The sequence below is a fragment of the Epinephelus fuscoguttatus genome, linkage group LG13 (genome assembly GCF_011397635.1).
Source record: "Epinephelus fuscoguttatus linkage group LG13, E.fuscoguttatus.final_Chr_v1".
Taxonomy (NCBI): Eukaryota; Metazoa; Chordata; class Actinopteri; order Perciformes; family Serranidae; genus Epinephelus; species Epinephelus fuscoguttatus.
The window spans coordinates 15525252-15549116 of record NC_064764.1 but is presented as its reverse complement, the minus strand read 5'-3'; the positions used below and the strand labels follow the sequence as shown (position 1 = coordinate 15549116).

The window sequence follows — 23865 nt, the reverse complement described above, 5'->3', positions numbered from 1 at the left end:
TGTCCTCATTTACTTCCAGTTTGATTCAGGGATTAAGCAGTGCTGTTTTGTGTGCATCAGCATTGGTACTTTTGCTGTTGATTAACTAGTATGTTTCAGTTTTTTAAAGATTTTTTTTTTTTTTTTGGCATTTTGCCTTTATTAGATAGGGATGTACATGGGTTGCGTGATCTGCCAGGCTCTACTGGGCGTCCTCAGTATGTTGCAGTTTCAAACATTGGCTGCTTATGCTTGGTCCAGAACATTTTCATTGTATTGTTTTTTATCCTTACTATGAAAGGATCAACATGGATTTAGGTTCAGCCTAAGCATAAATCTGTAATAGAAGTAGGGTTGGACGATTTAATATACCATGAGATGATAGAGACGTATCCAGAATGGTCCAAATGTAAGATTACCTCAGGCTAGTCAGATACATACTGGTCCAATCAGCCAGCTGTGAGCAGCATTAATTGATAGCACGACTTCCTTTCTATCAAATCCCCAAACCTTGTCATCAACTATAAAAACTAGGTGTTGTAAATTTAAACCGACACAGCATTTAGCAGCTGCATGGCACATTTTTCTGTATGTATTTATTCTGTTTCCAGGATAGTGTAGGTTTCCAGATTAGAAATAACCATGTTTTCCAGTTATACAATCAGAAGTGAACACCAGTTCACCAGCGAGTTGTACAGGGTTGAAGGGTTCTTGTTGTGTAAGTGAAAGACATAAATGAGAGTAATTGTTACAAGTCAAGTGTCAGATGGGTTTTTTTTAGTTACTTCCCTCCAGTATAAGTGAAGTTAAAGGGCTTTTTTCAACGTCTATGTGACTAACTAACATGTAATGATGAGCAGATAAGAAAAGAAGAAAACTAAATAAATAAGAAAACTAAGCATAAATGAAAACCTTTTTATGAAGCCTTCTGGCATGTTTTTTAGGTGTGACCACATTTGAGTTGCAGGTTCTGGCACCAGTGCCTCCAGTATAAAAAAATAATTAGCCTGGGGCCCTGCCCCGTTGATCTATTACTCATGTTTCGCAGAGAGGCAGTAAAACAATTCTGATTGTTTAATGAAAGGGCAGGATTGGCTTCATATGTCATAATAACTCTACGTCTCACCAGGTTTTTCCTTAAAACTGTAATCTGAGGTTGTCAGATTAGTGTTTGTTACATGGTACTGATCCATGCTGTGCATACATCACTTACAGATACACTCCTGACACAGTGCAGATTAATGAGCAATAATTCCAGCTTGTCTCTCAAAAGGCAACATGTATGGTTCCCACCTCAGTGATCCCCACACCCTGATAAGCAGAGCCAAAATAAACCTAGAACCAGTATATTGTGTGTGTGTGTGCGTGCGTGCGTGTGTGTTTGTATGGGCTGATAAGCTCTTACATCACATTTTCCTCACTCTCCTCTCCACCTTCTGTGTGTTGAGTACATCTTCCAGCTGTTTTTATGACAGAAGAAACATGCAATAGATGTTAAAATATTACTGTAACTGTGTCCTGACGTGACCTTGGTTAATGCATTGAAGTTGACCTGAGGTTTTACGAGTTGAATCAATGTTTCCATAAACTTGGGTACAGTAAATGTCATTATCTGCTCTGTGTTGTATTGGTTGCAGTAAGACTTTGTTTGGTTAATATTGCATTCCCTGCTTCTCCTTCATCGTTGACTCTGATGTTGATTTATTTTTTCCCTCCCCAGCAACATGGCCAATGCTCTGGCCAATGCCATGTGTGAGCGCTGCAAGAGTGGTTTTGCCCCGGCTGAGAAGATAGTGAACAGCAACGGAGAACTTTACCATGAGCAGTGCTTCGTGTGCGCCCAGTGTTTCCAACAGTTCCCAGAGGGACTCTTCTATGAGGTAACACTCATCAATGTCTTTTCAGTGTGATGTTCATTATCTAATAAAAGCTGCAATAACTGACAGGTTTAAATACACCTGGAGGGCAATGGGTTACAATAAACATGAGTATCGCCAATTGTTTGGACTTTTTTAAGCCTTTGTGGATCAATTTAAAATGGATTGAAATTGGTCGAGATATGCCTCAAACACTTGCTGCATGCTCTGCAGTTCAATATACAGTTAACATTGAAGCATGTGAGTATAGGTCAATGGGTTCAGATGATGTTTGGAATTTATTGTCTGAACTCAGAAGTCACCCTGAAAAGATATATCTTACCCTGGTTACACTTGTCTACGACTGAGTGCAACCTTTAAGAAACAGTTCACCTCAAAACCAAAAATATATATTTTTCCTCTCACATGTTTTTAAGTCTAGATTGTTTTTTGTGTGAGTTGCTGACTGTTGGAGATATTGCTGTAGAGATGTCTGCCTTCTATTAAATATAATTGAACTAGATGGCACTCAGCTTTGATTTGACATTTGAAAAAACTCAACAGCAGTGTCTCTTTACAGAAGTCATGACCCAGTTACTCAAGATAATCCACAGACCTTGTTGTGAGCAGTTTCATGTCAGAACTATTTTATCTCTGCTGAACTACACCCACCAACCGTATCGCTGTTCAGAGTCAAGCGTGCATCCACACAAAATAGTTCCTAGATGAAACTACTCAAAACTTGGTTGGTGCATTTTCTCGAGTAACTGGGTCATGATTTTGGGAAGAGACATTGCTGTTGAGTTTTTCAAATGTATTTTTTGGCACTGTAAGCACCACAAGCCGAGTGCCATCTAGTTCCATCATCTAGTTGTCTTGTATTCAAGAGAAGGCAGATATCTCTACAGCCAGTATCTCCAACACTCTGCACCTCACACCAAAACAATCTGGATTGATAAATAAAACTAAAGGTTAGAGGAAAAACTTGTATTGTTGATTTTGGGTGAACTGTCCCTTTACTGCAGCATTCAATCATTAGAAGCTCGTTCCAGTAAGCTGTTTCTCTGCCAGCCTTGATGCAAGGCCAGATGTTTCTCCGGCAGGCCCCAAAGATCCTTGTGCTGCCCTGTGCTGTCAGTTTATCAAAGAGAAGGTGTCTCTAATGTTCCAGTCAATATGAACATCAAAGCCTACAGCACTGCATTAACCTCTGCTCCCTGTAAATAATTCTTCCTGTTGCCATAAATAAACAGCAGTCAGGTGAATATTACCCCTCCCTCTGTGCTGAGCAGTAGTAGCCCGCTGATTTATGAGGAGAAGTTTTAAGTATGATCATACTGGTTTTGGCTTAGTAGAATGGAAGTGGAAGTAGAAAAAATAAAATAAACTCCACAACAAATAACTATTTACAACCATTTTCACTGTGAAGAAATTCTACAAAGATGGTTTTTGGTATTCTCAACACATGTATTACATTAAGCAGTGCTTTTATACATCAAATGTAAAGCTATGTTGCACTTTCTGTTTGTAATACCACAGTGTTTATTCATCACAGTGTATAGCCATGCTTGCACAGAGTAATAGATTTGGAGACTTGCAGACTTGACTTAGGACATTTGAATTAGATTTCTGAACCCACATCTGCATTTTGTGTTGCACATTTATAATAAATAAATTAAAATAATAAATTAAATGATAAGATATAGCTCAACCACATCTTGCCAAATAATGCCATGGATGTCATCCATTTCTCAAGTTTTTACTCTTTTGACAGATTTGGTTTGCTACACCAAAATGCCGTTTATGCTAAGTAATCAAGAAGCAGCTCTCTAAGACCCAATCAAAAACAATCACAACTTCTCAAATTTGCCTAAACACAGCCTACGGGGCTCATTAAAATCTGCCCTGATAGTTCTACGTTTCTTACTGCCTTATCTTAATTTTTCTTCCTCCTCTAGTACATGAGCTGTGTGGAATATGTTTAACTGTATTAAAACCTGTCCCTGAACTGTTTTCTGTACTTATGTGACTCATCAAATATAACAGCCTTAGCTTAAAGGGCCTATTCTTTCATTCACAATATAATGGAACTGCAATATAGATGTTTCAATGTATATGACGTAAGGCGCTTCTGTATTGAAATTTCTTTTTAATGAGAAAACATCATACATTAAGTCCTGTTTTTAGCTGTGTAACCAAGACATATAGGTGCTGTCATTTTCCATCAACATTTCATGCTGTATTATTAGTAAGTGTTGTGTTTTATATAATATAGGGAAAGATGTTTTTATGATTATATAGTATGTTGTTATTGTTATTCTTTTATTTTCATTTACAGCTGTGTGCTTTAATTGATTGCATGAAATTGTCGTATTCTGTTGACAGTTTGAGGGCAGAAAGTACTGTGAGCATGACTTCCAGATGCTGTTTGCTCCCTGCTGCCACCAGTGTGGTAAGTACAGGAACTGCAGTAACAGAGAGTAAATACCATCCATTCTTTTTGTTTACCAGTTCAGGGTCATATGGAGCTTGAGCTTGAAGTGGATGTCCTTTAAACAATAAATATCCATGACCAAATTCCCTTGTAATCTTCTGTTCTTTTTTAAGGCGAGTTCATCATTGGCCGTGTGATCAAGGCCATGAACAACAGTTGGCATCCAGACTGTTTCTGCTGTGATATCTGCCAGGCTGTGCTCGCTGACGTTGGATTTGTGAAGAACGCTGGAAGGTCAGTTCCTCTACAACCAGTGGTTCACAAGGGTTGACCTGCGCCTTAAAAAACGGTCCTTTGTTAGTCTTCTTCTCTGATGGTGGTGAGGGAGAAAGTATAGCAGCTGTCAGTTTTGAACTAAGGAAAGTCCAATATGGGCTGAAATATCTGCACTTTTCTACATTTTTTTTTAACTAACCATAGCCTCAAGACATCATTAGAAGCATTAAAAAAGAAAGGACTCTAGTCTGAATTTCTTTGTTCTCTGTGTGCAAGTCCTCTATTGGTATACTCCTTAACCAGTTGACATTGTTCCACTGGTGATCAAATCAAATCAGTTAATGTCTAATCCAAAGCAGAATGCAGTTTTATCTTGTACTGATGTCTCTAAAACTTCTATAAGCCCATGTCAAGCATTTTCACAACCTTCTCTTCCTTGACCTCCTTTTCATTATCCTGCGTCTCTGTTTTGTCAAGAGAAACTAAATCATGTTTAAGTTTTAAAAGGACGAGAGGACGGGTTCACATTTTTTCTTGTGGCTGTAATTCTTCCTCTCGTTCCTTATGCGAAACCCACTAAGTTCAGCTGAAGCCAATATGAGGCTACAGCAGTTTGTGCTAGACAAATCAAGTGGCCATCCTCCCATGTTACAATGTTTTTAGTACCCAAAGTCTCTCGATACCACAAAGAGGGAACTTTGCACTAAAAGACAAAGTATGGAGGATCCAAATGGAGGAATGATTACAATGGCCAGTAACCCAATAACTCGATTTTCATACGGGCATTTATCATCCCATTAATCAGCTTATCTGGGTGATGCAGTCAAATGTATGTTAGCATGTCTGATGTTTTTCCATTCACATACCTTACAATGATGGAGCGAAGCTGACACACCATCTTCATTTTATACGCAGCTCTTTTTCTGTTGCTGTCTTAGCTGACTGGGAACCCACAGATGGGTCTTCCAACTCCGGTGTATCATTTGTGCTCACCATAGTGTGATTAACATGTACTGAAACTACATACAGCTAAAAGTTTCAGGACAGAATTCTCTCTTGTGAACTCTGATTCCACATTACGCACATCAGCCTACGTATCGCCTGTCTGCATACGGCTGTGTGCACCAAACCATGACCCAGTAGCAGTAGAACTAGAACTAGCACTAGAACACAAGGTCATTACACACTGGAGAATCTGATCTATCTGAGAAGATCAGTAAACTATCCAATAAATAAACCTTCCATCTCTCCTTTATCGTGTCATTTTCTTCTCTCATCTGTTCCCCTGTCTCCCATCAGGCACCTGTGTCGTCCATGTCACAACAGAGAGAAAGCTCGAGGCCTCGGCAAGTACATCTGTCAGAAGTGTCACGCCATTATTGAGGAGCAGCCTCTCCTGTTCAAGAATGACCCGTACCACCCTGATCACTTCAACTGCAACAACTGCGGGTAAATATACACACACCCAAACACACAAACCTGTCCAGCTGTGTCAGTCTCATAAATCACTCAGTGTATAAAAGCAGTGGGAGGACCTCATCATGCTGCCGTATATGGTGTGAGCAAGCTGCATCAGGTTGTGAAAACATCTAAGACTTACAGATAGAGGTCTTCTAATAAGGATCACGCTTCATTTGTTATGCCGTTATGATGCTGCCAGGTTTATGCACTTTTTCATGCAAGGATCCAGTTTGTTGAATATACTGAGATGAGACAGATAAACCATGAATATCACGACTAAAGACTGCTCTCTAGTGGACAAACTTTGTAATTGCAGTTGTATTTATATAATACAAAGTGTTGTACCGGTGCTGAGGCCTGACTGAAAGTGTCTAGCATTATGAAAACAACCTTGTGTGTGTGTGTGTGTGTGTGTGTGTGTGTGTGTGTGTTATATGTGTGTATGAGACCGTGTTAACATGCTATTTTGTGTCACCTGATTGAAAGCAGAACTGATATAGTGTTGTTACCTTTTTTTCTCTGCAGTAAGGAGTTGACGGCTGATGCCAGGGAGCTGAAGGGGGAGCTCTACTGTCTGCCCTGCCATGACAAGATGGGCGTTCCTATCTGTGGGGCCTGTAGGAGACCCATTGAGGGCCGTGTGGTTAATGCCATGGGCAAGCAGTGGCACGTGGAGGTATGATGTTAAACTTTTCAAAACAACCTCAGTTACCTGACGCTCAGGAGACACTGGATATACCCTCTCATTTAGGAATGTGAAATTGTGAATATATTTGTTTGGTGCAAATTTACATTTTTCATTCTAGTGACTTCTCTGTAACGTGTGCTCTATGTGTAACTCATTCTTTTCCCAGCTTTATCTCCACAGTTCTGCTCAGTTTGCTCCATCTCCAAGCCGTATACTTCATGCCTCCATTAACTGTCTCTGTTAAATTCTGTCTGGCATCATTCCACCACGTATCTGCATATTTTCTTCTGTCTATTCACATTTTATGGCCATTTTCCTGTCTTCCACATGTAGCATCATGTGTGCTCTGTGTGTGAGCGCTCATTTCAGGGCCACCCGTTCTATGAGCGAGGTGGTCGCGCCTATTGTGAGAGACACTTTGACATGGTGAGGGGATTAAGGATTGGTCTGATGTGTCCAGAGCATGATCTACAAGCCAGATTGAAATTAACTTTTGTCTTAATGCCAGATCACATTTTCAACCCAGTTACCTCCTAATTCAACATTTATATTGCATTATATTTTAAAATATCATATGGAACATATCTACACATAGGCTGCATGAGATAAAAAGAAAGCCAAACTTTGATTTTCTTTTTTTTTATATTGCTTAACTTATTTTATTCACTGAAAAAAATTTGAGTAATGTCACGATCCAAGAGGTAAAACTAATGTATTCACATAGCAGTAAAGATTTAATGGGTTGATTAGATTCTCTGCAGAGTGTTACAGTCAGATGATAGCTAATGTTCTGTCAGAGGTGTTTTATACACTATAAGAATAAAATTATGTCGGAAATTTGTATTTTATTTTAGGTATAGATCTAAAATTTAAAAAATAAAAGGCTAGCAATGCCATCCATCAAAATCAGCTTTTTTTGGCTTTTAAAAATCCATATTAACGTAAGCCTACTCTGTAATACTCATCTAAGTTGTCCTCCTACACAGACACGTGAGGGATCATCATTCAGTTGCGTAAAGGCGTATTCCCCCTTAGTTTCTGTCACATCCTACCATTAATTCCTCACATATCTGTTTGGAGGATTAATACACCCTCTAGAGCTCACTGTCCTGTCCACCTTCTCTACTCTCTGTATCTTGCTTTGGACGCAGTAACAGGACATCTGGACTGAACTGATCTGGTTGTGGTCTGACCTGATAATGACTAAGCCAGACTGTGCTGCTTCCTGTAACATGGTCTGAATGTGATAATGTACTGACTGACAGCTGTGCTAACCATGTGTGCTTGGTGTGGGGTTTGTTTGCAGCATTTTGTGTGTGCTAAGTGTGAGAAACCCTTCCTGGGACACCGTCACTACGAACGCAAGGGCCTGGCCTACTGTGAAACACACTATAACCAGGTAACACTCAAATGTATGGGGAATATTTATGTTGAACACACAGATAGAAATTAAAACAGACTGTGCTATGTTTTGGCAGTAGTGAAAACATCTCCATTTATTTTTAAGTCCTTAAAACAAGCTCAGTAGGAAGTGATGATTGGTTGGTTGATGGGGGTGGTGGTCATGTTTTAAAGTCCGACACATCTAAAATTAGGAAGCTGCAGCAATGCGTTTGCATTCCAACTTCTAATCAGAGATGTCATTTTTTCAGTCAGTAATATCGCACATGAATCCAACATTTTGTTCAATTTCAGTTAAAAACAACATAAATAATCTTATCTTTTTGGGTGAGCCACATACACAAATTGTACTGTTATATGTGAGGATTTCTGGGTGAGACATTTAATTTGTTCCCAATGTAGTTTTTCTTGTTTCTGAACATTTTTAGAACATTTCTAGACACACACAAGCATACACTAAGTATCAACAACATGACATGACATGATTCCAGAAAATCTTTAAACTAGTTACAGTTGGCACCACTCACTGGACTTAAAGGGGACCTATTATGCTCTTCCTTATTGTCTATCATATATATAATGTTACAGTGTCGGATGTTCATATGAAAATGAGGCCACAGTTTCAGATAATGAGGTAAATGTATGTAGAAATAATCACTGTGAGCAAATACCTCAGGTTTCCTACAGTTCTTATTACTCTGTTTCCAATGCTTTTTCTAATTTGGGTAGGCCTACAAGCTAACGTTAGCTTGTGATGAACTTTGTTATTACTGCAAATGTTTACATCACAAACACTTGGTGTGTCTCAGATCACATACTTCCCTTAGTGTACTTCTATATAGTATACTATGTGCACTATGTACTCACTGGGGTAGTGCACAAATTTGACAGGGTAGTGTTGTCTCAAACCAAACACTGCCGTTGTGCACTCACCGGAAATGACAACCGCAAATTAGCTAGTTAGCAAACTAGCATTAGCATTCGCATTATCGTTCGCGGCACCACATCATTACAGACTGCTAAATTAACCCAATAAACATACTGCTGGCTTATATCCGACAAAAGTATAGTGGAACACATGTATTTGTACAATTCAGCGATGTTCACGGTCACACAGTCCTCGGCCTCTATTTTCAGTTTGTAAAGTGGTCCCTCCCCTTCCGCTACGTAGCCAAGATGGCGACCATTGAGGGCGAGAAGTGTCCATAGTTCCACACTCAACTTCTTGACCGTTTTGAATGCACCATCCGGGTACTCATAGTGCCCTGCATTTTCCCATACTTCTCAGTGTGAATGCACTTACAGAAGTATGCAAATTGAGACACAGCAACTGCTACATGTAGCTACATGCTAACGTCAAGGAAACATATAATCTTGGATTCCGTCATTGCTAATTTCACCCTGATTCCAGGACATATTCCTGCTGGAACTTGATTGATTTTTCATGGTAGACAGTGCTGCTATATTTCCTGACAGTCATTCAGCCACCTTCAATGATGTGCAGAGATACCGAGAGCACAGATGTGGAAGATAGGCTGAACAAATAGAGCAGAGTGATGCACTAAAATGGAGTGAATCACACAGAGGGTGGTGAACACAGGTGTTCCAGCACAGACAGTACGAGGAAAATAATGAGGGTTTTTTAAGGTTATTTTATATTAGCATTTCTGCTTTATTTTCATAGAGAGAGAGAGAGAGAGGCAGGGGAGATAGAGGGGATGATATGCAGCAAAGAGCCTGGGCCTGACTCAGACCCAGACTCAGCCTTAATGATATGCATCCTGTCTGGTGAGCTACCGGAACATTAAAGGATGCAAACATGTTCTAGTAGAAGCCCAAAATACAAGTATGAGCCTGAAAATGAGCATAATAGGTCCTCTTTGACATTTTTAAGACATTGCTTCAAACAATTATCAATCTGAAGTATGATGGATCAGAAAGATCCCATTAAGTCAACATAACTACTCCACCTAGTGTAAGTGTTTTTTTTTTTCCAACACAATACTTGTGCTTCCAGTTTTACAAAGTTTATAAAATGCCTCTGTAGCCTGTGCTTGTTTGCATGTTTTTCGAACACAGCATGTTATATGAGCCATGAGGAAGTCTGTCAGTGCTACACTGTGTTGCAGAATTTTATTACTCATAAGATGTGTCACCGTGTTGCTCACTGTCTGTTCCTCTCCCTTCATCACACTCAGCTGTTTGGAGATGTTTGCTACCACTGCAATCGTGTCATTGAAGGAGATGGTGAGAAAACTTTTATGGTGGAGTGATAATATGTCTCTCATTGTGCTGTTCATTGCCTTTTATTTCTACTTCTCTTTATATGTCACTGTCTGTATTTTCATTGTGTGTGGATTTCTTGCCTTTTAGAAATGAGTTTTTACATTTCAGACTAACCCAGACCCTTTTAGCTCCAGTCATATGATGGTGATGTTAAGCAGTGTCTCATGTGACAGTGTTTCTTCTGTTTTTGTCAGTGGTGTCTGCCCTGAACAAGGCCTGGTGTGTCAACTGTTTTGCCTGCTCTACCTGCAACACCAAGCTCACCCTCAAGTAAGTAATACAGCAGTCTGAGAGACAGTAATACCATCACTGTGGAGTGAGATTGTACTTGTAACCAAGTTTTAGTACTCATTTGGTATTTGTTTTATTTTCTAAAAACTGCCAGAAATTGGCCGAGCTCAGTCTGTGCTTGTCATTTTTCTCTTTCACTACTACCCTGCATCTGGGACTGTTTGCTGCTATTAACTGTCTGTTTTTCAATCATGTTCACTCCTGAATTTTTCACCTCTCTCTAATAACACAGTTTCTCTGTGGACACGTTTCTCCACCTCTCCTTCATTTCATCATCCCTCTTCTTTGTCCCCATATGTATTTCTCCTGTTCCACATTTCCTTCCCTTGCCCTCTGCAACTTTCTTTTCTCCTCCATGAACTTTGTCTTTTTTCCTTTTCACCCTTCTTCTTCACTCTGTTCTTGCCTCCTCAATGTCTTTCTCCCCCTTCCTCTTCTCTCCCCCCTCTTTCACACCCATCTCCATCTCTCCCTTCTCCCTGCTCCGTCAGGGAAAAGTTTGTGGAGGTGGATCTGAAGCCAGTTTGTAAGCACTGCTACGAACGCCTGCCGGACGACATGAAACGCCGGCTGGCCAAGCGTGAACGCGACTCAAAAGACAAGAAGAAGAAATTACTGATACCCATGTGTCTGTGATCCTCTTTTTCTCCTTTCTCCTCACTTCCACTGCTCTTCCTTTGGTCAGTTTCCATCTTTCTTTCTGTTTCCTTTTCTTTTGCTTTTTCATTGTCATCAAGTTTCAAACATACTCAAAGCCACTTTTATTCCTCACACCTCTGTTATAGTTAATTCCTCTGGCTTTCAAGCCAAATTATGAAAGCAGACTTTAGTAGGTGAATATGCGCAGACTGAAAGTATTTGAGTGACCTAACACAGGAAATGTGTCGGTACATAACCAGTTTTCAGCCAGAAACACTAGTCAGGATTAAGGCTGGTAACCTCCGCTATGCAAACAGGCAAATCAGATCAGTCACATGGTGAAGGGAATGCGTTGTTTCCTGGGTCTCCCGGTCCGTCTGGGCGTAAAGGGTAAAGCCTTAATCGCTTCCGGCAGCTTTCTGGCCCCAGCTGTGGAAGTGCTGAGGTCCCTCTGGGTGTAACACGTGCCTTGGTCCTGCCAGTGATTATCTGCTTTGGGAGCAAATGTCGCCCAGGACAGCTGGGGGGGGGGGCTTGCCAGTGTTAGTGAAATTAAGGCATTTAATACAGAAATAAGCATTAATGGAGCAAATTTTTCCTCTGCCAAGGCTTCACAATTCCCAAAATGTGTTATTTCATTAACAAAAACATTTAGAAATGTGTAATCTACATATAGATCTACACTAGTAAATATATAGAAAGTATTGGGATACATGATTGTCGTCATTCTATGAGGTGTATTAGCTCATGAAAAGTTAAAAATAAAAGTTCAAAAATCCCTGTGCTGTCAAGATTAGAAATCCTTACAAAATTTATTAGATGTGCACATGCATCCAGGTCTGCACAAACACTGATATTTAAATTTGAAATACTGAAATTTGCCAACAAGTTTGAGGTTTGACATCCTTGTAGCACAGTAATTAAAATGCATAGCATAAAAGAACAATAGTCATGATTTGATTCTGGCAGGAGACCTGTTGCATGTCATCCATCCCTTTTCCTCTTGCTTCTCATGTATCTTGTCTGTCTACCATCTGCACTCAATAATAGCTAAAAGGCCAAAAAAGGGAATTATCTAAAAAATTCTCAGGAATTTTACAATGAACAAAAGCATGTGTAATTAGGAAAGATTTTGCCCTACAATATGTGTTTTTTTACACATAGTGTAGGGCAAAGTCTTTCAAGGACAAGGAGTTCAATATGACGATGTTACAGACGTCAGACGTCACAACAAAAGTTCTGTTCCGATCAGTCGGGATGAATATAATAAAAATAAATATAATAAAAGTAAAAAGAATCACTTTTGACCACAGTTTGTTTACTTTCTTTTCCCCCATTGTACATCAGCATTTCAGGTTATGTGCTGCTACAGAAGTGTTTTGTAAGGATATGAAATGTATACCTGTCAGCGCTCTAAGGGTGAATCTACAACCCAGCAATTTCCTTAAGCATTTTTCATGCTCGCAGACATAGCATTGACATAGATACGTGCATGCTTGCAGTGACGAATATCGAAGATCCAAACTCTAACTGTGACTGTAACTGTTTTCCTCACCAGGAACAAGTTTGTGGAGTTTGACATGAAGCCAGTGTGCAAGAAGTGCTACGAGAAGTTCCCCCTGGAGCTGAAGAAGAGACTGAAGAAGCTGTCTGAGACTGTGGCTCGGAAGTGAACGCACAGCAGAGTAGCTGGAGGGGTGGAGAAATAGATGAAATGTGGCAATGCTAGTCGCACTTCCAGAGTTGACAATCATATAAGACAGGATTTGTGTTTTTTATATAATTATTTTCAAACTTAGGTCGGTTATTTCAGCGAACACGCCTCTTTATGTCCTTTTAGTTACAGAGGATCATTTCACGAGCCTGAAACTGACAGATGGGCCAACACACAGATTGTTGGTCAGTCAGTAGGTTTATCATCAACCTGTAAAGTGCCTTTGGCTCAAATACTGCGCTCTATATGTCTCACATGCTTGCCTTATTTCACTCTATGTATTAAACCTAAACACAGATGATGATGACGATCCTGTAATTTAAAATGACATATGAGCTTTAAGCAAACACAGGAACGTGTGAATATTAAAAATGCGTATTGACAGACTGTTCGGCTACTTGCCAACTTGTCTCACGACGCCAAGCCACGTGTCCTCTGTTTGACTCATGTTACTGATACTTGAGTATAATAATGGAGTAAACCCAAAGAGAGCAAAATACAGTTTTATTGAATGTGTATATAGTATCTCCAATATGTCATGTTTTTCACCAATATGTATTACTTTATATGTTATTAATGTGTATTTTCTTTAATATTATACAATATAAGTTTGTGTTTAGCTCTATAAAGTTAGAACTTCTTTTTGCATCGACAGTTACAGTAGCCTCCTTAATGCTACACTGATGGACTCAACCATCAACTGCAGTATGTTGGATTGCCTTCTTATGTGCTATGCAAACAATCTCTATGTAAACTGGTATTTACAATACAATACCAGTTTATTAGGGTCACTTGTACAATCTCATACCATCCAATACAACAGCCCTGAAATAAATTCCAAGTTTATATTGTTCAGTTTTTGTGTTATCTACTCGTTTAAATACATGAGGGCGGCAGGATAACTCAGTCCAATTCAACACCATAACCACAGCTTTAGAAATTACTACAGAGATTAGGCAACACCTCTGACATGCTGTAAACAAACACTGAGCATAATAAGCTTCACAGTAACAGGATTTATTGCATGGCAACTGGTGACCGTGTGTGTCTTGCAGCATGATGGCTTGTGGTGTGTGCAGAGACCGGATGTGGGAGTAATGTTGGATGTTAGAGAACATGTGTTACTGCTGTTTGTAATCCAGAGAAAGTGATCCTCTTAGAGAGGTGTACCGACTTCCTCAGGGCTCAGACCCTCTTAGGAAAGAAAGCCAAGTGTTGCGAATAGGAAAGAATAGTTTCACTTGCGCAGTATTTTATCACATATCTTTCACATAGTAGTTTAGTAGAAAAACACATTCCACTATTTACGGAAATACAAACCTGTGTTTCTAGGAATTTCACTACCTGTGCCACAACATTTCCAACTTGTCATGTAGAAGAAGAACTATTCACTGAACTTTCTGAACTCTCCTAAAAATAGTCCAGTGGAAAGTTTTCTGATATGTTACTACCTGGGTGACTGAGATGACTCCACACAGACAGACACTGCTCCTATACTGTATTTTATCTTTGCAATGCTTGTCAAGAGGCAATATTTATTATGTAAACACACCAAAGTGCATGTTCTAGACATTACTATTTTTCATTATATCCAAAGTAATTCTGTCAGTTCACCTGAATAAACATGTATTTCAATGCTACCAGTGTCCATGTAGTGATGTTATTGATGTGCAATTTCTCACCTCTCTCAGAGTGTAACATGCCAGATTTTGGATTCACACGTCATGGAGGCTCTCGTGATTAAATACACATAATCACATTTATAGCGAGTATTTTTTGTTATGTTATATATTTTTAGCAGCTTTGATTAGATTATTCTACACCGAAGGTAACATTTGGCTTACTTGAGTTAAAGTATCATTCCATGGACTGGGCCTTAACAGTCATTAAATAGTCTTAAATTTTTATTTGTTTGCCACAAACAATTTAATTTAAGTAATCCATCTTTTAATTTATTTTTGTCAAAATGAGCCAGTGATGGTACAAACCTAATATTGTCTTTTTACTTTATATTTGTACTTAACGGTTGGCTAAACTTAGTTTAACCTAACTTAATTTGCCAAAAATATTACTACATAAAACCTACCTCTATACAGGACCACATATGTACTTCTTACTTTTTTTTTTGCCTTTATACTTACCTGCAATGCTTGTATAAGACAGTCAAGATTTAAAAAAAAACAACAACCTTAAATTTGGTAAAAGATTATCTAAAAAAAGTCTTAAAAGAATTTAAGTGTCGTGATACCTGTAGATACCCTGTTCATAAAACAGAGGTGAGGACTTCAGAACCATGACTTGGACTTGAGTCAGACTCAAGTCACAACTTTGATGATTTTAGACTTGACAAAATCAAAAAAGACTTGCACTTTGACTTGGACTTAAAAACTGAAGACTTGTGACTTTACTTGGACTTGAGCCTTTTGACTTGAAAATATTTGACACCTTTCCCCAAGCCCAAAGATGAAAAGTTTGTTGTTTAAAGTGTGACATGAATAAAAATATATTTTCCTTTATTTCCTCAATTTACTAATGTTAACATTAATATTTTCATTTCATTTGGACATAAAATATAGAAAAACATACTTATTACTTTAAATAAATAATAGACAGAAAAAATCTCAAATACATGAGGAAAAAAATATAGACATTTTTCCAATATAGAATAAGTTTACAACAAGACAGCACCAACACACAAAATTCATTCCGTGCTATACAGTGCTATATGCTATGAAAGTTCAATGTCAGCAGGTCTTTTTTATGATTAAGTTAAGTCACACTTGTTATGACAAATGAATACAGATTTTTTAAAAGCATTCATGATATTTGTAATTTAAGTTGTTACTCTGTTGTTAAAATGGCATTACATTTGGTGAAAAGTGCATAATCACTTATTTAGGACTTGAAACGTTAGGACCTTTGACTGAACTTGACTCAAGACTTGAATGTTAAGACTTGAGACTTACTTGTGACTTGCAGAACAATCACTTGTCCCACCTCTGTCATCAAATAACTGTTTTAAACATTGCAGCTATTACTGGATTTGAATCTTTTCTTTTTGTTAGGCCTATTTATTACTTTATTTTAATAAATAAACATGTATTCTCGCAAAATATTACCAAATACGGTTTTCTTGGTGTTTTATTGGTGTTATGTAAAATAATATATTGTTGTATTGTTGGAGACGATTTGAAATACACTATGACACCTATTGCATAGAGTGTGTGGTCCAGACAGATGGTTCACCCCAGCCAGCCCACCTCCGCTTCAAAATAATGTGCGTCAGCGTGCGTCAAACGGACTTCTTGCTTCTCATTGGTTGAGGAGCGGGATTCAAGCGTGCGCACGTCCCACGTGACCCTCTGCCATTTGACGGTAATGAGACTGCGCAACATCATCATGGGGAGTTAACGTTACGGAGTGACAGTCGAGCTGATACTAATGTCCGTTTTTATATTTTGTGAATTCTCGGTATCCTATGCGCCATAGTGAGTCGTGTTGAAAGTATTTGTTTTTGGGAGTCATGCGGCGGAGTAAGGCTGAAGTGGACCGTTACGTTTCCTCAGTACAGAGTTCATCTCCCTCACTCAAAGAGGTAAGTTGAGCCCCGGCGGCTAGTTAATGTTAGCATGTTGCTGCCATCATGTCAGACCAGCATGTGTCAGCCAGCCGGTATGAGGAAACAACCACGGTCAAATAAGCACTTGTTGTAGTGTTAATTAAACTCAAGTTTAATTAGTTAGCTTGTGTTATGTGTTCAGTGTAGCCTCTGTTAACTATCCCAGGCTAGCGGCGTCAGCTAGCCGGCATGATGACGCCCGTTCGTGTCCACCCCTTCGTACTCAGAAAATGCGCGGCATGGAGCTACCACAGCAACGCTAGCCAAACGGCCGTGCTAGTTAGCCACCACTCACTCAGCTACTTTGACTACTTGTACAGCTAGTATTAGCTTTATATCTCTAACAACATGGCTTCAATACACTGTAACCGGAATACACGCCGTTCACTCGTATAAAGCAGCTACACTCAAACCTTATTCAGGAAACTTCTATCATGTAGCTTAATTAGCAACTAGATAATCTGTACAGTGTTACCACCACAGGTACTATGCTGGTGCGACGCTAACTTAACGCTAAGTTGCGCTGAGCACTTTGTGAAACCTTTACCCCACTGAAAGGAAGTAGGGCACCAATAACCTTGTAGATATGTAGTTAAGGTTATTTAACATTGTGGGCATGGAGGCAATAAATCACACTAAATTACAAGAATGACTAAGCTAAGTCCATCAATCACAGTATTTCCACTGTGGTCCTTGGTGTAAAGATGGCAAAGATGCATTAGTTCAGGTAGCAGGGCGATATCATACTACCTTCACACTAAATATTTATATTGTCATCAATGAACTCACATCAGTTAAACACCAAGAAACTAAATGATGTATAATTAAATGATTGTCAAAATGTCAACTCAAAGTTTATAACCCAAGTTTATATGACAAAGGGCTGTACAAACAAGAATTTCAAGTTTCAGTTTTATATGTTAAGTTAGATATCATAAATCACAATTTGCCTTAGAGGGCTTTACAACATATGACAATCCTCTGACTTGGACCCTCATAGTGAAAAAGACCTCCACAAAAAACTCTTAAAAACCCCTGCTTAAATAGGAAAAAAAAGAGCAACTAAGGAGGGATCCTCTTCCAGGACAGACTGATATGCAGTAGATGTTGTTGCATGTATAAACATCTGCTTTTAAGGTTCTTGCTTATGACTTGAATGTGCAAAGCTAAGTTATTCCAGTTCCTAGCACTGCACAATCTAAAGGAACAAGCATTCATTTATTAAATCCCATCAAACAACACCAGCTCTTGTCTGGTAGACCAGGAAGGTCAGCAATAAATCGAAGTGGAGTGAATAAGTAAAAAAAAAAAAAAAAAAAAAAAAAATGGAGATAATCCTAAAACTATGTTGCCTTATATGATGTTCGCTTTTACCACATGAGGATTGAAGGGTCATTTGCATCTGCGGTAATACCTCCCAATAAGACATCTTGTGAATTAACTTTTAACTCTAAATGGGGTTATCCTTGTGCCTGCTAGCTAACATGACAGGCAAGATAAATATGATTTGAATATTCAAAACATTGTTGGTTCACTGATCTTCAATGTTTTCTTTCCACAGAAGCCAGTCAAAGGATTTTTATTTGCAAAACTGTACTTTGAAGCAAAGGAATATGAACTTGCAAAGAGGTAAGCACACAAGCTTCACCGTTGTTGCACACATGTGTTACTGCTTCTCAAGAGGTCTCCATTACACTGACGGTAATCTTGCCTTTTCCATGCTCTCCCTAGACATGTATCGGAGTATCTCAAAGTCCAGGAGAGGGATCCAAAAGCACACAAATTCCTTGGACAGCTCTTCGAGAGAGAGGGCGACATCAACAAGGCAGTAGGATGTTACAAGGTAACATGGGGATAAATGTGCAAAACAAAGCTTTTCTTTCTGGAAGAGTGCATGGTGTGGTGTGCTTCTTGAAATCACAGCTCTCTTCCAGGTATATTAAATAGAGGATTTGAGGATTTGATCGTGCATTTGATATTATTTATTGCAGGGTTGGTGATTCAAATTCTTGCTCATCCTGTCCACATGTGGACGTGTCATTGAACTTAAAATTGCTCCAGATGGCCATGTCAGTCTGTCATTGTGTGAATGGGAGTTGTTCAAGTTAAAAAGTGCTATGTATGTAAGTACAGTCCATTAATGGTGGTCAGGTCAGGAAAGGGATACCCAAGGCCAAGACTTAATTATGGTTTCCCCACACTTAAATTGTCTACATTTATTACCACTGACATACAGTGCAATCTATAATTATTTTTACACATAATTGTTGTTCTGTTTCACAACACATTGAATTTAGGATGAAAGAAAGAGCCACCACTAAGTTTTAGAATAAGAAATAAATAGAAACACTGTCATGAAATGTTAAATTAATTCGCAAAGTTTCAACAATTCAGATGGGATTAATTAAAAAAGGTGTCTAAGTGACTGACTAATCTAAGTGAGCGCATTTAACAAGCCACATGTTTAACGATGCTTCTCATTAACTGCGATCATTCTGGAGAGGATTTTGTCAAATGCAAAATTATACCAGGTGGTTCCTAATAGTCAGCTCATTCCCCATCCTATTAGCTACACATTTAATGACTTAACGTCGAGGCAGACAGCCCCACAGCCTGGATAGAAATCTGTAGCTTTCATTATAGCTCATCAGGCTGCCGGCATCTGACTCTCCTAACGTCTTCATTTTGATTGTTTCAGTTTGACTGGTTGTCTCCAGCAGGTTAGCTAAAACGTTTCAGTCCTGACATTACATCCATAGAAAGTACACAGAGCTGAAGAAATTCAGTGCTATATGAAGAGATCTATTTGAAAATACAAGGTGTCTGTTTGGAATCAGGCGTAGTTATGGGTAGACTAAACAAACCAGTATTTTGGGCTGGTATTTATACCTGCATAGGAAGGAGAAATGCACACATTGCTTTGAGTGTCTTTGAATTTACGTAAAGGCAAATTACATGAATATTGTAAAATGCAAATTTAAAACAATATACACATTGTGTATGCTTTCTGTTCCTGCTGACCATTTTCCACAGCAGTACCACAAGGGTTAACGTTTTTTTTCTTTGATGTCAGTTATGTGAAATGTAAAAGTTGCATACACAAATTTGTTTTGAGATCTAGTAAAAAATTCATTCAGCAGTTAATGCCCATTGTTTGTTTTGTTTTCTAAATGGAGATGCACTGAGCTCACTCTGACCTTCAAGAATTGGTGGTCAGCTGTTGAAAATGCACTGATAAGCTTTAATGAGGTGTCAGTTTTTATTCTGTTGACAAAAAATAGAGAGATAACATTTGGCAGAGCATATGATGCACATGATAGGATTCCTTAAGTACATTTATTTCAACTACTGATTAAATAACATTGGAATTTAGTCAGTTATGTTTAGCTCAAATCACAGATTTTAGTTATATAGAAGGCTTTATAGTCTGCACTAGGGTTGCAGTGATATACCAGGTTTCAAGGTTTACCATGATATAAAAGTTGACAGTTCTCATACTGTGTACATTTGCTTAACTACGATATTGTTTAAAAAAAAAAAATGCAGCTGGATGTTGAATCTCCCTTTTTTGTAGTTATTTCCTAAGGGTAGACTTTTTACACATACTTCTATTAACAAAATGGTTTCAGTTATAGTAATAAAACGTTTGTTCAACCAGCAATAATCTTTCCGCTTTCATTCCTTTAAGGGTCATTCTGATCGATCATAATATAAATTCTGTAAAACTGTGAAACTGCGCTATTTTCTGAGACGGTTATGCCGTGAAAACCTCATACCCTTGCAACCCCAGTCTGCACAATGTAAGCAACCTGCTTGCCTTAAGGCCCACACACAACAAGCCAACTTAAGAGAACTTGTGGCAATGATAGCTGCCTGTTGCGTCACCTCATGTCACCTGTGTCCCAGCCAAAAAGTTGCACATGAACATGCTGCAAAGACTACAGCTGATGGCACAAACAGCACACATCTTCTGTGCCTGTGTGAGAGGAAATACTCTCTACATCAGTGGACGGGAGTAGTCTGTATTTCTCCAGAAGACCGTCATGACGCTAGTTAGCCAGTTAGCACATTAACAACACAATCCAATGCTGAAAGAACAAAGCATATTTACCGTACGTGAGTGAACAATAACACAAATCACCTCTAAACATTTCTGCTAAAAGGCTCAATGGCTAATGACAAAGACTCTTACGTTATATAACAAGTTTGTTTTAGTCTCACTCTCTCTTGACTTCAGCTGTTTGTTTACTTTCCTCACTTCTGGTTTTCTTTTGCGCTGAGCTCAACTGACAATTTGAGAGATTTCATTTATCGACTGGCTCTGCCGTCACGTATGCCAATTCAGTGTGCTGAATCAGCTGAAAAAAAGCCAATGGGCTGAAGAGGGGCAACGGTGCACGACACACCGCACTGACAAGGGCGACAGACACTCACAGACGGCCCAACATTGAGCGACAGCCAACTGTTGGCTTGGTGTGTCAGGGCCTTTAAACTCTTGACTCATCCTGTTTATTCAGTAACCTCATTTGGCTTCTCTGTGGACTGATAAAGGGGGACATCCTACTGGCCTTTCTTTCCTTCTTATTTCGTGTTTTGGGCGTTGTTTTTTGAGTATTGCCCTTTGTATAGATAACATGTCAGCAGGGTTTTTCAAAAACTGACAGTATTTCTGCACCTGTGTGTGTTTACATAGCGGTCAGTGGACTTGAACCCAGCCCAGAGGGACCTGGTGCTGAAGGTGGCTGAGTTACTGGTCAGTAAGCAGGAATGTGACAGCAGAGCAGAGTTTTGGGTGGAGAAGGCTGCCAAGCTGCTGCCAGGAAGTCCTGCAGTCTTCAACCTGAAGGTGAGGCTCCTTTCCTTCTAACTTTCATGATAGTGTTTTTTTTTTTGTTTTGTTTTTAAAATAAATCAGTCATGTAAGATCAATACTTCACGGAAGATGGTGCATATTAATTTAAGTTGAAAAGGATGCCACACTGACTGTCTTTGGTTTATCTGTGCTTTATGCAGGAGCGTTTGTTGAGTCGCCAGGGTCAGCCGGGTTGGAACCGGTTGTTTGACCTCCTTCAGGCCGAGTTGGCAGCGAGGCCAGCAGACGCCCACGTGAACGTGAAGCTGGTTCAGCTGTTTTGTCAGGACGGACGGCTGGATGAAGCTGTAAAGCATTGCCTGGCTGCCGAGAAAAGGGGCTTGCTGAGCCACAGCCTGGACTGGTACACAGTGGTGGTGCGCACACTGCAGGTCAGCATGGAGGGGTGATGGAATACTGTGTTAATGTTGTCATTATACCAGGATTTTAAACTTAAATGTAATACTAGTATAACAAAAAATTATGCTCAGTGCTGACACAAAGAGAAAAAGTTTGAGGCACACAATGTAGGATAATTTTTTTCTTTTTTTTTTCTTTTTTTTTTTTAATTAACAACATGCACACAGTTCTGACACACAAAAAGTCTGTGAACATGTTGCCTCCAGTCATGCGGTAGATTCATTGCTGGAGAGAATGCTGTAACAGCCACAGGTGTGAGGACCAGTCGATTTTCTTCCCTGTCCACTTGTGAAGCTTTCAGATGAAAATCTGTTTGTGGATCTTTTTTTTGTTTGTTTGTTTGTTTGTTTGTTGAACAAGTATTGATACTTTTGACAGTCTTATACAGCATACTTGACAGGTGTGCACATTTTAAGCTTCTGTAGGATTTGTTAAATCTAACCTGTATAACTTCAGAATAATACAAAGAGCGGTTGACCTTTGTTGCAGGAGTATCTAGCTCAGCCCAGTGTCTCCAGTAATGAGAAGATGTGTCGGCGTCTCCAGAGAGAGCTGCTGTTGGCCCACTGCAGCCTGCTGAGAATCACACTGTCTGAGAGCAGCATGCAACCCTGCTGTGATGCACTCACAGGGTAGGTCATGTCGAGGTTGAACGGTGTCTACACATATACTGTAGACGAGCTGTATCCATGAAATCAAATCTAACCCCAAAGTTGACTTTATTCTCATTTCTGAATTTGGGAGTAAAGCAAATCAGGAAGACTTTATACTGAGACGGATAATTTTATGAAACATAATATAGTGGTTTAGATTATTAGATGTGTTTTACCACCTTCCATTTGTTTCTATTTATTCCACTGAGCATCTAAACAACTACAGGAAACAGCTGTTCATGCGATTATGTTTGTGTGTGTATTGCAGTTTTGACCAAGCTATGCAGACACTGAGCAGCATTGCTGGCCGCCACACAGACGATCTTTGTGAGGTGTTTGTGGAGATGAGAGGTCACCTCTACCTGCATGCTGCTACACTGCTGTTGAAGCTGGCTCAGGAACGCCAGCAAAGCTGGAGAGCCATCATTGACCTGGCTGCACTGTGCTACCTGCTGGCATACCAGGTACTGACACACCTACCTGCTGATTACCTGTCAGGAATGAGGATCGCTCATTACCAGAGCATTTAACAAATGCTCAAACATGTAAATCTTTTGTTTCATGCTGATCCTCTTTAAGATGGTGAAGCAGTAAAGTGTTAATATTGTGATTATTTTGTCTGTTGTTTTTCTTTTTATTCACTTAATTTGATTTGATATAAATATAACCATATATTTTAAAAATATGCTAATATGGTAGATTTCCTAACTTTGTTTATTTTAAAGAGAAGAAACAGGTTGAACAAGTCTTCTTAAACAGCAGGTGTCTCAAAAGTGGGAAGTGTCATATGATCAGGCTCTCTTTTACGTAACAAATTACTTCTTACTCGACTTGTCAAGTCCTTTACCCTTCACTCTTTGCATTGCTATCAACGCACTCATGACTGAGCCATGCTGTGGTCTGAAGATAGATGATAAACTTAAAGTTATGCACTCTTTTCTTAGAGTTTCCTTTAACGGGCTTAATGTTGGAGCCAAGACCAGAAACTTTTGAATACAGTTTATTTTGTTTGTTCTTCCACCAGGTCCCCAGACCAAAGCCTAAAGTGACCAAAAGAGACCAGGCAGCCCCGCAGCTTCTGGAGCTGCTGGCCAACGACCGACAGAGTCAGGCCGGTCACATGTTGCTAAACCTGAGCACAGATTCATCCACCTTGATCAGAGAGGTCTGTCCGTGTGTTCTGACTCAGTTTAGATGAAGCCCTTTTAAGCTGGAATAAAGAGCACTTTACATCACTGAAGGGTGATGTAATGAATTAAGTGGATTAATTTAAGTTTGCATGTGGTGAATATATCT

At 39.3% G+C, this 23865-nt stretch overlaps 2 protein-coding genes across 6 annotated transcripts in view; both read left to right on the top strand.

Moving 5' to 3' along the window:
• The window catches only part of lims2 (LIM and senescent cell antigen-like domains 2), a 33045-nt gene extending 18380 nt beyond the window's left edge, over positions 1-14665 (top strand). For 3 of the 4 annotated variants that reach the window (XM_049594049.1, XM_049594048.1, XM_049594047.1), the window contains exons 2-10: positions 1700-1859; positions 4221-4287; positions 4443-4563; positions 5845-5994; positions 6532-6682; positions 8001-8093; positions 10294-10342; positions 10576-10651; positions 12870-14665. In XM_049594049.1, the coding sequence (XP_049450006.1) occupies positions 1700-1859; positions 4221-4287; positions 4443-4563; positions 5845-5994; positions 6532-6682; positions 8001-8093; positions 10294-10342; positions 10576-10651; positions 12870-12984 (982 nt within the window). In that variant the 3' untranslated portion in view covers positions 12985-14665. Of the gene's footprint in view, positions 1-1699; positions 1860-4220; positions 4288-4442; positions 4564-5844; positions 5995-6531; positions 6683-8000; positions 8094-10293; positions 10343-10575; positions 10652-11163; positions 11707-12869 lie in introns of those variants that run through there. The other variant, XM_049594050.1, reaches the window with a different exon arrangement.
• Positions 14666-16396: 1731 nt separating this feature from the next.
• The window catches only part of ranbp2 (RAN binding protein 2), a 32027-nt gene continuing 24558 nt past the window's right edge, over positions 16397-23865 (top strand). For both annotated transcript variants that reach the window (XM_049593655.1, XM_049593654.1), the window contains exons 1-8: positions 16397-16620; positions 18206-18273; positions 18376-18487; positions 21338-21490; positions 21658-21888; positions 22406-22548; positions 22838-23033; positions 23594-23734. In XM_049593655.1, the coding sequence (XP_049449612.1) occupies positions 16549-16620; positions 18206-18273; positions 18376-18487; positions 21338-21490; positions 21658-21888; positions 22406-22548; positions 22838-23033; positions 23594-23734 (1116 nt within the window). In that variant the 5' untranslated portion in view covers positions 16397-16548. The remainder of the gene's footprint in view (positions 16621-18205; positions 18274-18375; positions 18488-21337; positions 21491-21657; positions 21889-22405; positions 22549-22837; positions 23034-23593; positions 23735-23865) is intronic.